Here is a 14,291-nt window from a genome sequence, read left to right as displayed (position 1 = left end):
TTACAATTTCTTGTCCCATTTTGATCAAGCTTTGTCAACTTTGGGCCAGTTTGGTCTGTTCTTGTCCCAATACTTTGTGATTTGTTTGGGCAGTGTATTTCGTTCGGGCTGTCCAAACGTTTTTGCTTGAGCGCCACCACATGCAGAAAAACGGACGGACGGACGGACGGATGCCAGGGCCACTTCCAAATTCTTTGGCTTTCATTTATAAAACGCAAAATACATGGCAAATACTTGACAAAACCAACTGCGAGATATGATTGCATCGAAGACTAGAAATAAAGGAAACAATTAAATGGATTGAAAACCACACTGACTCTTGCGATAAATGTTCTTTTAATCGACTTTGTTTTCGAGTGTCTTTTTTGTTGTTGTAAATAATGTTTGACGTTTAATGATGTCGCGTACGTCGTACAGAATTAGCGTCGTCTTTAGTGCCATGCGGCTGGCTCCAAACAAGTTGGATACCAAAAGTCGAGCGAGCACTCATGTCAAGCACTAAACATTCTCGTACGTAGTCAACATATCGGTCGATGTTCTGGAACGGCTGAGAAGACGAGTGGGAGCGCTCGCGTGAGCGACTCCCACGATCGGACACCACGTCCGTCCGTCCGTCCGTCCGCTCTCTCTCTCGCTCGAGCTTTCCTTTGACAACTTTCAAAATGGATGCGGTGGCTGGCCGCCGGCAACTCGTTTGCTTTCGTTTCGAGTGGACCCGCGTCGCTCTCCGTCACTACAGGATTTTCTTTTCACCTACGTCGGATTGACGCGCAAAAAGGGAATTCATCCAAGGTTTTGCTGTTGTCGCTGGGCCGTGTTTGTTTTTCTTTTTCTTTTCTTTTCTTTTCTTTTTTTCCTTCCCGTGTGTTACGTGGCCAGGGATCCTCCTCACTTCCTGGTTTGGAACGAGCCGATCAACGATGCGTGTGTCTCTCTCTTTTTGGGTGTTTCTTTTTTTTCTCCCCTTCATCTCACAGGCGGGCGGTTGCAAAGCGAAAGTAGATTTGCGTGGTTGGGAGTAGATTGAATGGCACAAACTCTTGAATTTGGGGAGGGTCATGTTTCAACCAAGAAGCATTTGTTTTCGAGGACGGACACGAGGACAGCGTTACAGTTGACAAGTTCCGAAATGGAAAGTGGAACCGATTCCGCTTCGAGTTGAGTACATTTAACTTTCACTTTCATCTTCTTCAATCAACGCGAATCCAACTCTTAGCCCCAAAACAGACTCGACCTTTTGCTTTGTTTAGTTATTGCTTGCCATAAGCGTACGACGAGCGAGACCAATGGAATGGAATGGAATAATAAGAATAATTCATTCAATTTGTATACGCTTGACGGAATGGAATGGAATGGAATGGAATGGTGGAGTCTCTGTGCATTTGGCCCTTGCTTTCTTCCCAACCAAACGTGCTCTGCTCTTTTGCTCTGTGTTGCCCCTTCACATTCAGGTGTTTTAATAGCAGTGAGCGAATATTCGGACGCTTTTCAACGGAAAATCTTGGCTCCACTCCAAAGTGCCTTCTTGTTCGAAGAGTCGAAGCTGTCATTCCGATACAAATCGGCTTGGTTGGTTCAAAACCCAGCCTTGAACCAAAAGGTGAAGGAAAACTTCGCGCAACGCTGACGGCTAACCGGCCAACTAAAGACATAAATGAAGCTTTGTGTCCGACTTGACGCACGCAGTACGCCGCCTTTCGAGCCAAGAGAAAACAAGCGGGCTATTCTGAAGATGACCTGGAGGAGACTTATGGCTTTTTGCTCTTTGATGACGTTCGCAAGGTACAAATCAAATCACACTTCCCTGCTCGTCTTACTTTTGACGCTTATTCCTATATTTGGGTCTTCGCAGGCCAATGCGCTCGGGCAAACCGGACTACTCACTGGGATGAGCTCCTGTTCCGCTTTGGGAGACCCCTCAAAAGGTAAACAAAAGACATTTCAAGCAGCCTCATTCATGGCGCACTTGGGAGTTCTCACTTCCACATCCCAAGTGCGCCAGTGAGCTTGCCTGAATACTGTTGAAAGACCCCAAAAAAGGAACGCTCAACAATCTGCTGTTACAGCGTGTAAATAACGCCAATCAATACGGTGGACTTTTGCTCAAGGTACGGCATGAGCAGTCAAAGGCCAGCCACCCCGGTGCCATCGACAAAAGCGGGAAAGCCGCAGCCTTCGGGTTCTTGAATATTGTCCGGCAAGTTGCCAGAGAGATTTTGCGAGTCGCCCGACTGGCTCCCTTCATTTCTCTTTCAGGCATTTACATCTCCATGTTCTCCGACTGTTTGGGCCCGGAGCGCTGGCGGGACGGACAATCGGGCTACGTGGCCATCGTCAGGCTGACTACGGTAGCGGCGGCACCTTTCCCGTCCCGTCGCTCGCTCGCTCGACTTGTCCGTTGACGTTGTCCGTGCCGCAGGGGCGAGTCAAGAGAGTTTGCGAGAACCGCGCTCGCGATGTCTTGGCGCCCACGCCCGGCTTTGACTGCCACGTGTCGCAGCAGCTGGCCTCCGTCAGCGCCCAAACCGGCGTCTCGCTCGCCTTCCAGAGAACCCAAGTAAGTAAGGCGCCGGGCGGAGGGGGTTCTGGAGCGACGTGCCTCCCTCCCTCCCTCCCTCCCTCCCTCCCTGCCTTTCCTTTCCGCTCCGCAGTGTTACATTTACGAGCTGCTCGACGACGGAAGCGACCAAACGGCGCCCAGCCTCACTTGCCCCTTTGCCGTGGTGGCGTTTTCCTATCAAAAGAGAAGGTGAGCGAGCGAGCGAGTTGAGGCAAATAGAAAAAAGAAAGAACAGCGGAAACGTAAACATTTGTTTTCCTTTTCAGAGCGTCGGCAATGAAGGGTACGTAAGCGACGATCCAAAGAAGCCGTGCCGCCCAAGTCGCGCCAAATGTCCTTTCTTTGGGTTGTCGCAGAGCCCCAAGCGCCTGGCTTCGTCTCATGTCAAATTCCGACAATTCTGCCCGTACTACGTTTGGCCCGAGGCCAAGTGGAGAAAACAAGCCACGGCCTGTGCGACGTGCTGACGTATACGCTGACGCCGAGTCCATCCCCGCTACCTGCCGCTCCCGGTGACGCGGCCACGGCGCAACTCGCCGCTCCGCTGCATACGGGCCCAAAAGACAGCCCCGCAACGTTGGACGCACACACCGCTCAGGCGCCAACACGTGCGGCAAATGACCCCAACGCAAGCCACCGTCCCGGAGTGGCAACGTTCCGCCTTGAGAAAAGTCCAGCCGCTCCTGCAACCTTGTCGGAGAAGACGAGTAGTGCAGAAGCCGAAGCGACCGCGGCGCCAAACCGTTGGCAAGCGGGAGCCGAAAGGTTGCCGACTCACGACGTTCCCGCCGAGCTCATCGTGAGCTTCACCTCGGAGCAAAGCGTGGCCCGCCAGAGTCCAGCAAAGGAGCCTTTGAGGGCTTCCCATTGCCTGCGGACGGATGCGCCAGCAAATGAGCAAATGAAAAGTCCAAAAGGGCCATCTGTGGAGACGCACAAAGCGAAAAATACTTCACGGGCGCGTCGGTCCCAGCCGAAAAAGGCCAGCTCCGATCCGTTTCCCGCATGGCCGGCCGACAGGCGCGCCGTGCCGAGCGGCGCCGCTCCCCTGAGAGACAGATCTGAACGTTGCAACTTGGCATGGCCAGTCATCAGCGAATGCGGAAGAGTCTTGGTTCCTCACGGCTCAACCTTTTCCGCTGGCTCTCGGCTCCCGAGCCCTCCCGTAACTCCGGACGCGGACCGAGCGGCTCCGCAGCTGGCGACGGGAAGTCCAGAGCGCAGCGGTGAAGACGGGCTGGGGCCGCAAGGTGCCGCCGCCGCCGCCGACGAGGAAGACGCACGAGGGAGGAGGAGGACCATGACAAAACATCAGCGGGATTCCCATCCTGAAGCTCTCGGCGCCGAGACGCAGCTTGGTGGGAAGAAAAGCAGGCTCCATGCCCAGCGCGTGGCCTCCGTGCCAAACGGCTCGGAGCCCACATGGCCGCCGCCGCCGCCGCCGCCGGAGGAGACGCCGGGCCGGAAAGGCCAAATCGTGTCCAGGCCTCCGTCCATTTACCCAAAGTGGAAGAGAATGAAAACACTCAGGAAGCAGCTCCACATCTCACGGGAACACTTTCAAAAGACATGTGAGTCCATTTTTCTTGTTGTTTTTTTCTTTCTGGGACCCACCGGCGGCGGCGGCTGCGGCGGCGGCGCCATTCACTGTCATGCAACGTCTGTTGGGTTTTGTGCGCACAGGGTGGATGCACTTTGAGCGGCCAACCCGCGCCAAAGAAGCGGTCGCGACGCCGAAGCCGGCGACAGACGCCTTGAATTTACTCGCCGACCTGGCGCTCGGGGCCGACCGCCAGACGCTTCCGTCAGAAGCGGAGCGGCGGCCTCGGAGGAAGAGCCACCAGAGCCAAAACGGCGACCGGGCTCTGGGGCCCAAAGTCCCTCTCGTGGAAGGCGGCGACTTGCTTTCTTTGTTGTCCAAAGAACACGCGTACTCGCTGCCGCTGTGGGCCTTAGCGGGCACGCCCTTCCGGGTGGCCCCCTTAAGCGGTTCCGGCGGATTGCTTCACAGGCCGCCGCCGCGGCGGGCCTCCTCTGAAGAGCAAAAGGAAAAAGAGCATTGTAGCGGCAAATGGAGCCAGGCCTTCCGGCGCCACCGCAGCTTTCTTTGCAAAGACGGATCCGTGGCAGTGACACGCCAGTGGAAAGAAAAGTACGACTTTAGCCGAGACAGCAGGTTCTCGTGCGATCCAAAGGACAGAACCGTCCTCCGGGCCTTGCACGGGTACGTACGGAGCTACGAGAGCGAGGGAGGGAGCGAGGCAGCCAGCCACCTCTCATCTTTTTCCCTTTCCGCAGCCCGTGGGATTCGTCTCTCGGCGAGTCCGGCCGAGACGCGCGGCTGGTCCTTCACATGTGGATCGGGTTCTTCTACAGCCGTTCCACCGCCAGATTGATTGACTTTGGCTCGGAGCGCAATGACCACGCTCGTTCTTCTCAAGCGGAGAACACGACGAGCCAGGCGCAGTCTGGGCCGGCGCATCCGTTTGCGCTTCCACCGGCCGTGCCGGATGCGTCGCCGCTTTCCACTTCCAGCACCTCGGCGCCCAATGTCGCAGCAAGTGCCGAGGGGACCCCATGCATCCGCCGCGTACCTTTGAGCGCAGCAGCCCAAAATGACCTCATTGGTTCTGAAACCAGAAAACTCCCAACGACGGAGGAAGGGCAAGGTGAGAAGGCGGAAGAACCCTTTCCTTCCGGGGACTTTTTTGGCCCCCAGAGTCCGACTGAAAGGACCGAAGCGGAGCTCGTCGAGCTTTTGTCCAGCTCTCCCGGCGGCGCGGCGCGGCGGGCCCCGTGCAGAAGATCGGTGCTTCGGGTCGGTGAGATCGGGCCGCCCGATGCGGCGGCTGCTGCTCACCGAGAGGACAACCTTGCTCAAAGCCTCCTCATCGGAGATCCTTCGGAACGTGAAAGAGACGCAGAGACGCTTGGGAAGCAGACGGAAAAAGACTTTCTCCTCGCTTCTCCGAGAAGGACCCTTGAAGAGTCGCCACCACGTAGGTTCGAGGCCAGTGAAAGCGCTCAGTCCGACGCGGCGGAAGGCCCGTCCGACGACCCGCCCCCCCTCGCCGCATCCTCGCCGTTCAAAGCGGATGAGGATCGCTGGCACGTGAAATCCACCAGCTACAGATTCTACATCTTGGCCACGTCAGAAGATTCCTTCTTTGCCGAAACAAAGGTAGCAAACACATGCTTTGATTGATTGATTGATTGATTGATTGATTGTGATCGAGCGTGGACGCAACTTGTTCAACTTTCCATCCAAAGGCGAGTTTAGAAGCAGCGGGTCACACGGCGGTCCGGCCGAGCCAGTTCTTCCTCGCCGGAGAGTCTTCGTCTCTCCTCATCGTGGTCAGGAACGAAGACATCTCCGCGCACCTCTCGGAGGTAGGAAAGAGTCACGGATTGGACGACTGGAATGGTGGACTGTTTTTTGCACCTGTCGCTTCAGGTTCCCCATTTACTGGAGCTGAAAAAGTCGCCGGGCGTGCTGTTCGCGGGCATCGACGAACCGCACGATCTGGTGAATCGCACCCATCAAGAACTCTTTCTCAGCGGAGGCTTTGTGGTGTTTGACGGGCCGGCCCTGGAAGCCCTCAGCCCGGGTAGGTAACACAGTACGGCTTTCTTTGCCTCGGTCAAAACGTCTGACGGCTCGGTGCCCGCTGTTCAGACGCGGCCAGAAGGTTCTCGGAAGTCCTGCGAGAGCTCAACCAAACGGAGAAGTGGAAGTGGTTGCTGCACTACAGAGACAGTCGGCGATTGAAAGAGAACGCAAGGTAGGCCGCTCGCTCGCTCGGCTCGCTTCCAAATGAGCCGAGGCTAAAAGCGCCTCAGCTCCTCCCACGTGCGTCCAGGTTCAGTGCAGAAGCTGCAGAGAAGAAGCTCTTCTTAAGCTGGTCCCAAGAGACGGGACTATGCGCGCTTTTGCCATACCACGAATGCGACGCCAAGTCCAGGGATCATCCCGACTACCTTGCTTGCCTGCTGCACTTGCAGCTCCAGAATATCGCCGCTCGCTTTCCTGTCTTTCTAACGGGTGAGCTGAACTGAAAGCGAGACCAAAACAGGAGAAAGGGAGTGGGACTGACTTTCCGCCTAGCGGTTTCACTTCTGGTCAGCGGCGGTAAATCAGAAGTTGTTTCCAATGGGAACAAAATCAGATGGCTTCAACACACCCCACCCCACCCCGCCTCAGAAAATATCTTGTCTTCTTCCAGATACAAGGCTCGGTGACGAATTTGAGAAGAACGGAATTCTGACGGCGAGCGTCGACTCCTTTCTGACGGCTTTTTCCACGTGACGCCTGTCCTGCCTGACCTCAAGTCTTTGGTGCGCACTTGCACTCGGCAACTCAATGCAAACAATAAACCTCATGACTTAATTTACTAAAACCGTACTACCTTTAGCCGAGCGAGCAAGTGTGTGCAAATGTTGCTGTTTGTCTTTCGAAGCTGATGAGTTGCGCCGTTCGTTGTCTATGATTTGAAGAGGAGATTTATATTGAATGGTTTGTAAAAGATTTCAAATATTTTTGGACCACTTATGTGGAGGTCTGATTTCAATCTATATAGGATGTTTTGACTCCTTTCAATGAACTCATGAAATAAACGAATTGCAAAACTAGGAGCCCGAACGTGACATCATCAGTTCCTCTGGCAACAGACACAACCGAGTTAGCAGCTGAGCCGCGCACATTGGCCAATGAGAGCAAAAGAAGGAATTCATGACAGTCAGGTCAGGGGAGGTGAGAAAAAGCTACGTGCGATGTGCGTCAATTCCATTCATGCGCAAACACACATAATGTGCTCGGTTCAGGATCACGATTAGGATTCAACACAAAGGAGGAAGCGCTTACGCACTTTTCCAAGAGCCACAATGTGAACTGAAAGAAAGAGTTCAGTTAGTACCAGTCTTTCTGAATGAAACAATGCAAAAAGGTTCAACCGAGCCGTATCGTATCGTATCGTATCGTATCGTATCGTATCGTATCGTAGGAGTGCGCTGGCTTGATGCTAACAACAGAACTGATGCCAGCCACTACGTTTTTACGAGAAATTGAATCGGCACCTTTTTTAGCAGACTGTTTGAACACAAGTATGTTTAAATTTCAAATCCTATCATTGAGCGATGCTATCTTATTGATCAATGCTCAAATAAATGAGCATACTGCAGATGTCATACCGATTAGGAACCAGAACTACATCAACTTTTTATTCATTCATGTTTTGATTGACTCCAATTTAAGAAATCGGCTAATTTCTTCTGCTACTAGTTTGACCAATACTGTACAATACTTTTTTGTTTTTGCACACACAAGTAACCGTACTTGTCTTCAAGTACCAACTTCCGGTCGTTGTCGACGGCTTTGACGTCACACGGCGGGAGGAAGAAGAGGAAATGGACGTCGCAGCGAAAACGTACAAAGTTGAAGTCCCCACTCTTGCTTGGTTGGAGCGTAACTTCCTCGGAGCCTTTAACAGCCAAGTTATCTTGTCATGTTTCACCCGTGTGTACAAAACGCGGGCTAGCAGATGGAGTGGACTTTTAGTTTCATTCCTTCGCCGAGATCACGTGAGTCATATGCTGCGTTCACTTCCCCCCGAATTCAAGAGATTCAAATTGGCATCTCGTCATAAAGTTTACGTGGGGGTACAAACATGTTTGCTGCTTATGAAACCAGCACGATGATCACTTTCTCTCTCTCTCTCTCTCTCTCTTTAGGGGAAGTCCACTTCACTTCACCATCGGATTAGTGAAGAGGACCCGGGTTGATCGTGTTTGAGCATTAAGTGGACGTTCCGACAAGGAGACGAGTGATTTGTGACAAACGTCAATGACGTGACGCCATCTTTAATTGCCGTCTCCATGAAATGGCGTCATCGAGGAACGACTGTCTCGTTTCTCCATCCATTTGTCCCCTTCCGCCTCGCTCCTCTGTCGCTCTCCTCGATGGAGCTCGGTTGGGAGGCGCAACCAACAACAGAAGACCGAGAGGTTGCAGAGGTAGATCTCGGCCCGTGGCTTTTGCGGACTCCCAGTCAGCCCGAACGCATCATGAGAGCAGCCTCCTCGGAGCCTCAGTGTTTCTGCGCATGCGCACTGAGCGTTTCGGGGATGGGTCTAGCGAACGAATCAAGATGGCGACTCTGGCAAAAGCGCCAACACACCGAGCGAAGTAGATGAGCCCAATTGGCCCCGTTAGCGGTTTTCCTCGCGCCCAAGCGAGGCTTTGGTGAACCATGACGAGCGGCCGCGTGCTTTGGAGACGGGATTGAGCGGGATTGAAGGAGCGCTACCGACGATGTGCGAGAGCTATGGCCGCTCGCTGCTGCGTGTGTCGGTGGCGCAGATCTGTCAGGCTCTGGGCTGGGACGCCGTTCAGCTAACCGCCTGCGACCTGCTGGCCGATGTGCTGCAGCGATACATCCAGCAGATGGGCCGCGTCTGCCATCGCTACTCGGAGCTGTGTAAGTGCACGTCGGCTTGACCCCGTTACTGTTCTACAAACAGCGGGGGGGGGGGTTTCTTTCTTTTTTTTCTTCCCCCCTTTTCTTTTCCTTTCCTTTTTGCTCGTTTGCTTGGGCACGGGATCACGTTGTTGTTCTCAGACTAGCGCCGCCCAGGGGAAATGATCGAAAAGTACTCTACTCTACTCTACTGTACGGTAAACTGGTGGTTCCAGTTCCAGGTTTTGTTGTTTCATCTCGAACCTTTTTCGTCGTACCACGAGTATCCCCTCACTCATACGTAATGATCGTTTTCCAAACAGAGCATAACATCAAGCTCGATGATTCGATCAAAATCACGGTTTCACATTCTAAATGGAAACTTTTGTCTGTCATGTCTTCTTTTTTAAAACTCGAATTACAAATAAGTCTGTAAGTTGTCTCGAGCGTAAGTAACGAGAACAAAGTCAAGATAAGCCAACCTGCCTCCGTTGCATAAAACCCAACTTCAAGCGTGCGTCTACCACCCAATCTAAACAACACCAAACCGGGCCAGTGTGACCAGCAGCACAACAGGAGGCTTGAGTACATTTTTCAGGTGCTTGAGTGTTCCAATTTGTTCAACTTTGTATTTTGTCACACGCTGTTGATCAGTAAGCCCAAGCACCCGCCCGCGTTGTCGCTCTCCAAATTGGCGATTGTGCCGTTTTGGGGCTCAATTTGTGCCGTTTTGGGGCTCAATTTGTGCCGTTTTGGGGCTCAATTGGTCACGTTTGGTCCTTCATTGAACTTAGCAAATGCAGTAGACTGGCTTGAAATCAAAGTTTCAACCACGAAGGTTTCAACCTTCGGCAAGTGTTTTTATTGCCTAACGCTTTTGTGCACGGACGTGGCAGACGGGAGGACGGATCCTGTCCTGGACGATGTGAGTCAGGCTTTCCGGCTGCTGGGCGTGAGTCTGAGCGAATTGGACGACTATGTCAACAACCTGGAACCCGTGGCCTTCCCCCAGCAGCTGCCCACCTTCCCCGTCGCCAAGAACAACGTCCTGCAGTTCCCTCAGCCTGGCGCGCTGTTCGCCGAAGAGCGCAGGGACTATATTCCCGATTACATGCCGCCCCTGGTCTCTTTACAAGAAGGTGAGTTCAGCCGTCATCCCAAAGGAGCCCGCCTGTAACTCGTGTCTCCTTTTCCAGAAGAGGAGGAGGAGGTCCTTCCCGACACGGGCACCTCGGCCGAAGCCATGCAGGTGGCCATGGAGGAGGACGACGAGGACGACGAGGACGAGGCGGTCAACGACGAGAACCACCCGCTCAAGAGGCCCCTGGACAGCCCCGACGAGGCGATGGGCATGATGCCCACGTCCAAGCGGCCGCGCGGGCTCTCCGGCCTCAGCCCCGAGTGGGCCGCCGAGCCCCGGGAGCCCCTCACCTCCCTCAACCCTCAGCGCGTGCCTCCTCCGGGCACGCTGCCTTCTCACGACGACCTCCAGCCGCCGTCGCCCGAAAGCCCGGCCGGGGCTCCGCCCTCCTTCAGACCTCAGCCTCCCGTCGGCAAATATCCCGATCCGAAGGCCCTCGGCGGCAGCGCCGCCGCGGCGAGAAAGCCCAACGTCTCGTCGCCCGGGAGACAAAGGACTAAGTCCCCGAAGGGGCTCGTTCCCGCCTCGGGCAGCGGCGCTCTCGTTCATTCCCCCCCTAAAACGTCCAGGGAGAGGAAGAAATCCCCAGGCAGGACAAAGAGTCCAAAAAGTCCCAAAAGCCCCAAGGCGCCGGTTGTGGCCAAGGCTCCTCAGCCCCCGAGCAGGGTGGACGGCGTTCACAAGTCGCCGCTGCCCCTGTCGGGCAAAGAGAACATCCACCTGCGGCACGACGGCAAGGAGCCCGAGCTGGGCCCCCTCCTCAAAGCGGAGCCCGACAACGGCGCCATCGAGGACTCCATCAGCGCCGTCATCGCCAAGGCGTGTTCGGAGCGCCAGCCCGACCCCTTCGCCTTCTCTTCGGGCTCCGACTCGGACAGCAACGGCTTCTCCAGCCCCAGGAGGCTGACCATCATGGAGCCGGTTGCGCCCAAAGCCCCGCCGGGCGCAACCGGCCTCTCGGCGCCCGGCCTCTCGGCGCCGGGCGCAACCGGCCTCTCGGCGCCGGGCGCGACCGGCCTCTCGGCGCCGCTCCACCTGCAGCCGGGCCCCGGCAGGTGGACCCTAGACGACTCCATCGACGAGGTGATCCGGAAGGCGCACCGGGGCGGGCCTCCGGCCCAGACGCCCGAGCGCCGAGAGGACGTCTCGTCCGGCTCGGCCTCGCCTCCCACGCCCGAACCCCTGCTCAAGGCGTTCCAGGAGAAAAGCAAGCTGGCGGCGGACGTGAAGAAGAAGCTGAAGAAGGAGCTGAAGAGCAAGCTGAAGAAGAAGGAGAAGCCCAAAGACAAGGAGCGGGAGAAGGACAAGAGCAAGGGCAAGGACAAGATCAAGGAGAAAAACAAGAGCAAGGACCCGTCCAAGGACGGCAAGATGCTCTGGAAGGACGGCGAGCTCCCGGGCCAGCGGGACTTTGCGCTGGCCGCCGACGGCGCCGTCAAGCTCAAAAGCAGGGACGGAGACGGCAAGAAAGACAGGGACAAGCACAAAGACAAAAAGAAGGACAAGGGCAAGAAGGACAAGGAGAAGAAAGACAAGGGCAAGGACAAGAGCAAGGAGGAGAGGCAGAAGCAAGGCGGGGCCCCCGCCGAGCTGGCCGCCCTCTTCGGCCAGCGCCTGCCGCCGCCGCCGCCGCCCTCCGTGCCCGTCGTCCTCCAGGACGCCAAGAGCAAAGACAAGAAGAGGGACAAGAAGGAGAAGAAGAAAAAGAAGGAGCGAGAGAGGCTCAAGGAGAAGGAGCGCGACAAGGAGGAGAAGAGGAAAGACAAGGACAAACGGGACAAGGAGAGAGACAAGGAGAGACTCCGATTGGAGAAGGTTTTTCGCCTTCTTATTGCCCCAAATGAAATGGCTTACTCGGTCCCGACTTCGTGACCACATCCACGGACGTTGCCTGTGATGAAAAAAAGTTGCCTTTCTTTGTCCAGGTGAAGGCCGCCGACTCCACGCCGCCGCCGCCGCCGCTGCCGGTGCTCCCCTCTCCGGTCATTCCCAGGCTGACGCTGCGAGTGGGAGGCCAAGACAAAATGTGAGGCCCGCCTCCCTTCCTTTTTTCTACATTGCGCAACCGATTTGATTTGGGTCTTCATTGGCGGCATTCAACCAAATAAGATCCCATTTGAGATGATTTCAATTCAGTTTGAGGCAGGTCAAATGCACACTTGAATACAGCCAGGTGAGATGATGTCGTCGTCCTGCCTCCTTTCCAGCGTCATCAGCAAGGTGCTTCCCAACTCGGAAGCAAAATCTCCAGCCCCCAAGACGCCCGCCTCCAAGTCGACTCCCGCCGGCCGTCCCCGCTCGCCGCCGCCTCCCATCCTGTTGCCGGCGTGCACGGGGGCCGGGTCACCGCCGCTGGCGCCGCTGCTGGCGCCACCCCCGCCGGCCCCCGCGCCCTCGCTGTTGTCGGCGGCCATGCCGCTGTCCTCGCCCGCCTCCCTCAAGATGCCCGTACGCAGCGTGGTCACCGAGACGGTCAGCACCTACGTGGTGAGCGAGTCGACGGACGTGACGCCATGTGACGTGGCGCCAGGTGGCGCCAGGTGGCGTGACGCGGCGTGACGCGACGTTTCCTACCACTTTGCTTTTAGATTCGAGACGAAAGCGGCAATCAGATCTGGATCTGTCCCGGATGCGACAAGCCCGACGACGGCAGCCCCATGATTGGCTGCGACGACTGCGACGACTGGTATCACTGGTACGCTGCTTTCCTTGACCTTTTCCTTCGCTAAATCCCCCGAGAAGATGGTGACCATGTGGCTTTGTGCTCTGTGTTCAGGGTTTGCGTGGGAATTGTGGCAGCGCCCCCTGCGGACCAGCAGTGGTTTTGTGTCAAATGTTCCTGCAAGAAGAAGGACAAAAAACACAAGAAGAAGAAACACAAACCGCATTGAGTCTATGCAAAAAGGCGCTTTTTTCTTTTTGGGGAAAAAGTGGAGCATTTTTAGTCCTGTTAGCCCAGACAACAAGTTGGGGCTGGGCGGGGGGCCGGGGGTACAGTTTTAACCAGCACACACCAGATGATGAGCCCGGCAATCTTCTCACCAAAATGCTCACATGGACAATTTCTTCCTTCATTCTCATTTCTCAGTGTACATAATTACAACCCCTCACCCCACCGGCAGTGTACAAATGTAAATGGCAACTTTCAAGCCAAGTGCTTTTTTTTTTTTTTTTTTTTCAGTTTTTTTTTTTTCTCTTCGCACACAACTTGGTGACTGCGTTTTCAGGTATGTTTTTAACGCCCTGTAATTTCTGTAAATTTTCTTATTTTATTTTGACTCCCTCCCTCCCTCCCTCCCTCCCTCGAATGGAAGGCATGAAAAGCGTCCCCAAACGGCACGTCCCTCTCCGAAGGTCCAGCTTGGAGCCCTTGCAACGATGGGCAACGCGCCTGTTTCCAAATGGGAAATTGTGCCAGCCGAGCCTGCGTGGTCTGTTTTTGGGTCCCGCTGTCGCCCCGCTTGCGATTGGAGTCGCTTTGCAGATTTGACGACGATAGCCCACATTAAAGTCGGCGCTGGCAGACTTGAAAGACGCAAATGTTTGCAACTATCCCAAATTGTACTGTTCACTTCTCACTGGCTTGTCAGTGGCTTTTTTCCCATTTGCTTTCCCCCAAAAATAATAGACATTATTTTGACAAACCAGGTTTCGGAGCTTGACTTTCTTCTCTTACCTCTTGCTTCTTTTGACAGCAGATGCAGGGCAGCACCGATTAACACGTGCGGGGTTCCACTCCTGTGTGGAGTTTGCATGTTCTCCCTGTGCCTGCCTGCCTGCCTGCCAGAGGCGGGCCCCACCCGATGGCCAGCCAATGGCAGAGCACATATAGCAAACACGGCACTGGGAATTGTGGCGTGCATTCAAAGTCGGCGCACTCTGTGACATTCATATAGAGCGGCATGCAACTGGATTTCAACATCGCTCTTTAAAATAGTCACGCAGCAAGAAAAAAAAAGGTTCGATGATCTGAGGACGAGCAGCGCAACCCGCCAAATGTAAAAGCATCCCCGGCATTCTTCAGTATTGTCCTTCTTAAAACCAGACAGGAATTAAACGTCAAAAATGTCCAAACTCCGATTCTTAATGGTAATTCGTAATTACCCGTTCTGGCGTAGCCACCAGGGGGCGGTGCAAT

At 55.0% G+C, this 14,291-nt stretch overlaps 2 protein-coding genes across 4 annotated transcripts; both read left to right on the top strand.

Annotated features, from left to right (window-relative positions):
- Nucleotides 1-430: 430 nt before the first annotated feature.
- tasor2 (transcription activation suppressor family member 2) lies at nt 431-7,195 on the top strand. Of its 3 annotated transcripts, XM_037253828.1 has the most exons (16): nt 431-1,157; nt 1,452-1,600; nt 1,687-1,782; nt 1,853-1,925; nt 2,257-2,348; nt 2,420-2,557; nt 2,652-2,749; nt 2,827-2,843; nt 2,917-4,131; nt 4,244-4,784; nt 4,859-5,741; nt 5,831-5,950; nt 6,015-6,168; nt 6,237-6,342; nt 6,421-6,602; nt 6,784-7,195. In XM_037253828.1, exons 1-16 carry the CDS (start codon nt 1,028-1,030, stop codon nt 6,864-6,866), a joined length of 4,077 nt encoding a protein of 1,358 aa, XP_037109723.1. In that variant the 5' UTR covers nt 431-1,027; the 3' UTR covers nt 6,867-7,195. The 3 variants fall into 3 exon arrangements, with proteins under 3 accessions (XP_037109723.1, XP_037109725.1, XP_037109724.1); XM_037253830.1 differs by lacking the exon at nt 1,452-1,600; XM_037253829.1 differs by lacking the exon at nt 6,421-6,602 and having other exon boundaries at nt 6,784-6,924.
- Nucleotides 7,196-7,929: 734 nt separating this feature from the next.
- Nucleotides 7,930-13,195, top strand: taf3 (TAF3 RNA polymerase II, TATA box binding protein (TBP)-associated facto). Its single transcript, XM_037253841.1, has 8 exons — nt 7,930-8,137; nt 8,288-9,033; nt 9,909-10,151; nt 10,209-11,968; nt 12,079-12,179; nt 12,361-12,640; nt 12,742-12,848; nt 12,930-13,195. Exons 2-8 carry the CDS (start codon nt 8,868-8,870, stop codon nt 13,042-13,044), a joined length of 2,772 nt encoding a protein of 923 aa, XP_037109736.1. The 5' UTR covers nt 7,930-8,137; nt 8,288-8,867; the 3' UTR covers nt 13,045-13,195.
- The last annotated feature ends 1,096 nt before the right edge of the window (nt 13,196-14,291 follow it).

The sequence above is a fragment of the Syngnathus acus genome, chromosome 6, assembly GCF_901709675.1.
Source record: "Syngnathus acus chromosome 6, fSynAcu1.2, whole genome shotgun sequence".
NCBI lineage: Eukaryota > Metazoa > Chordata > Actinopteri > Syngnathiformes > Syngnathidae > Syngnathus > Syngnathus acus.
The sequence above is the reverse complement of the archived record's forward strand: the minus strand, read 5'-3'. Positions and strand labels throughout refer to the sequence as shown.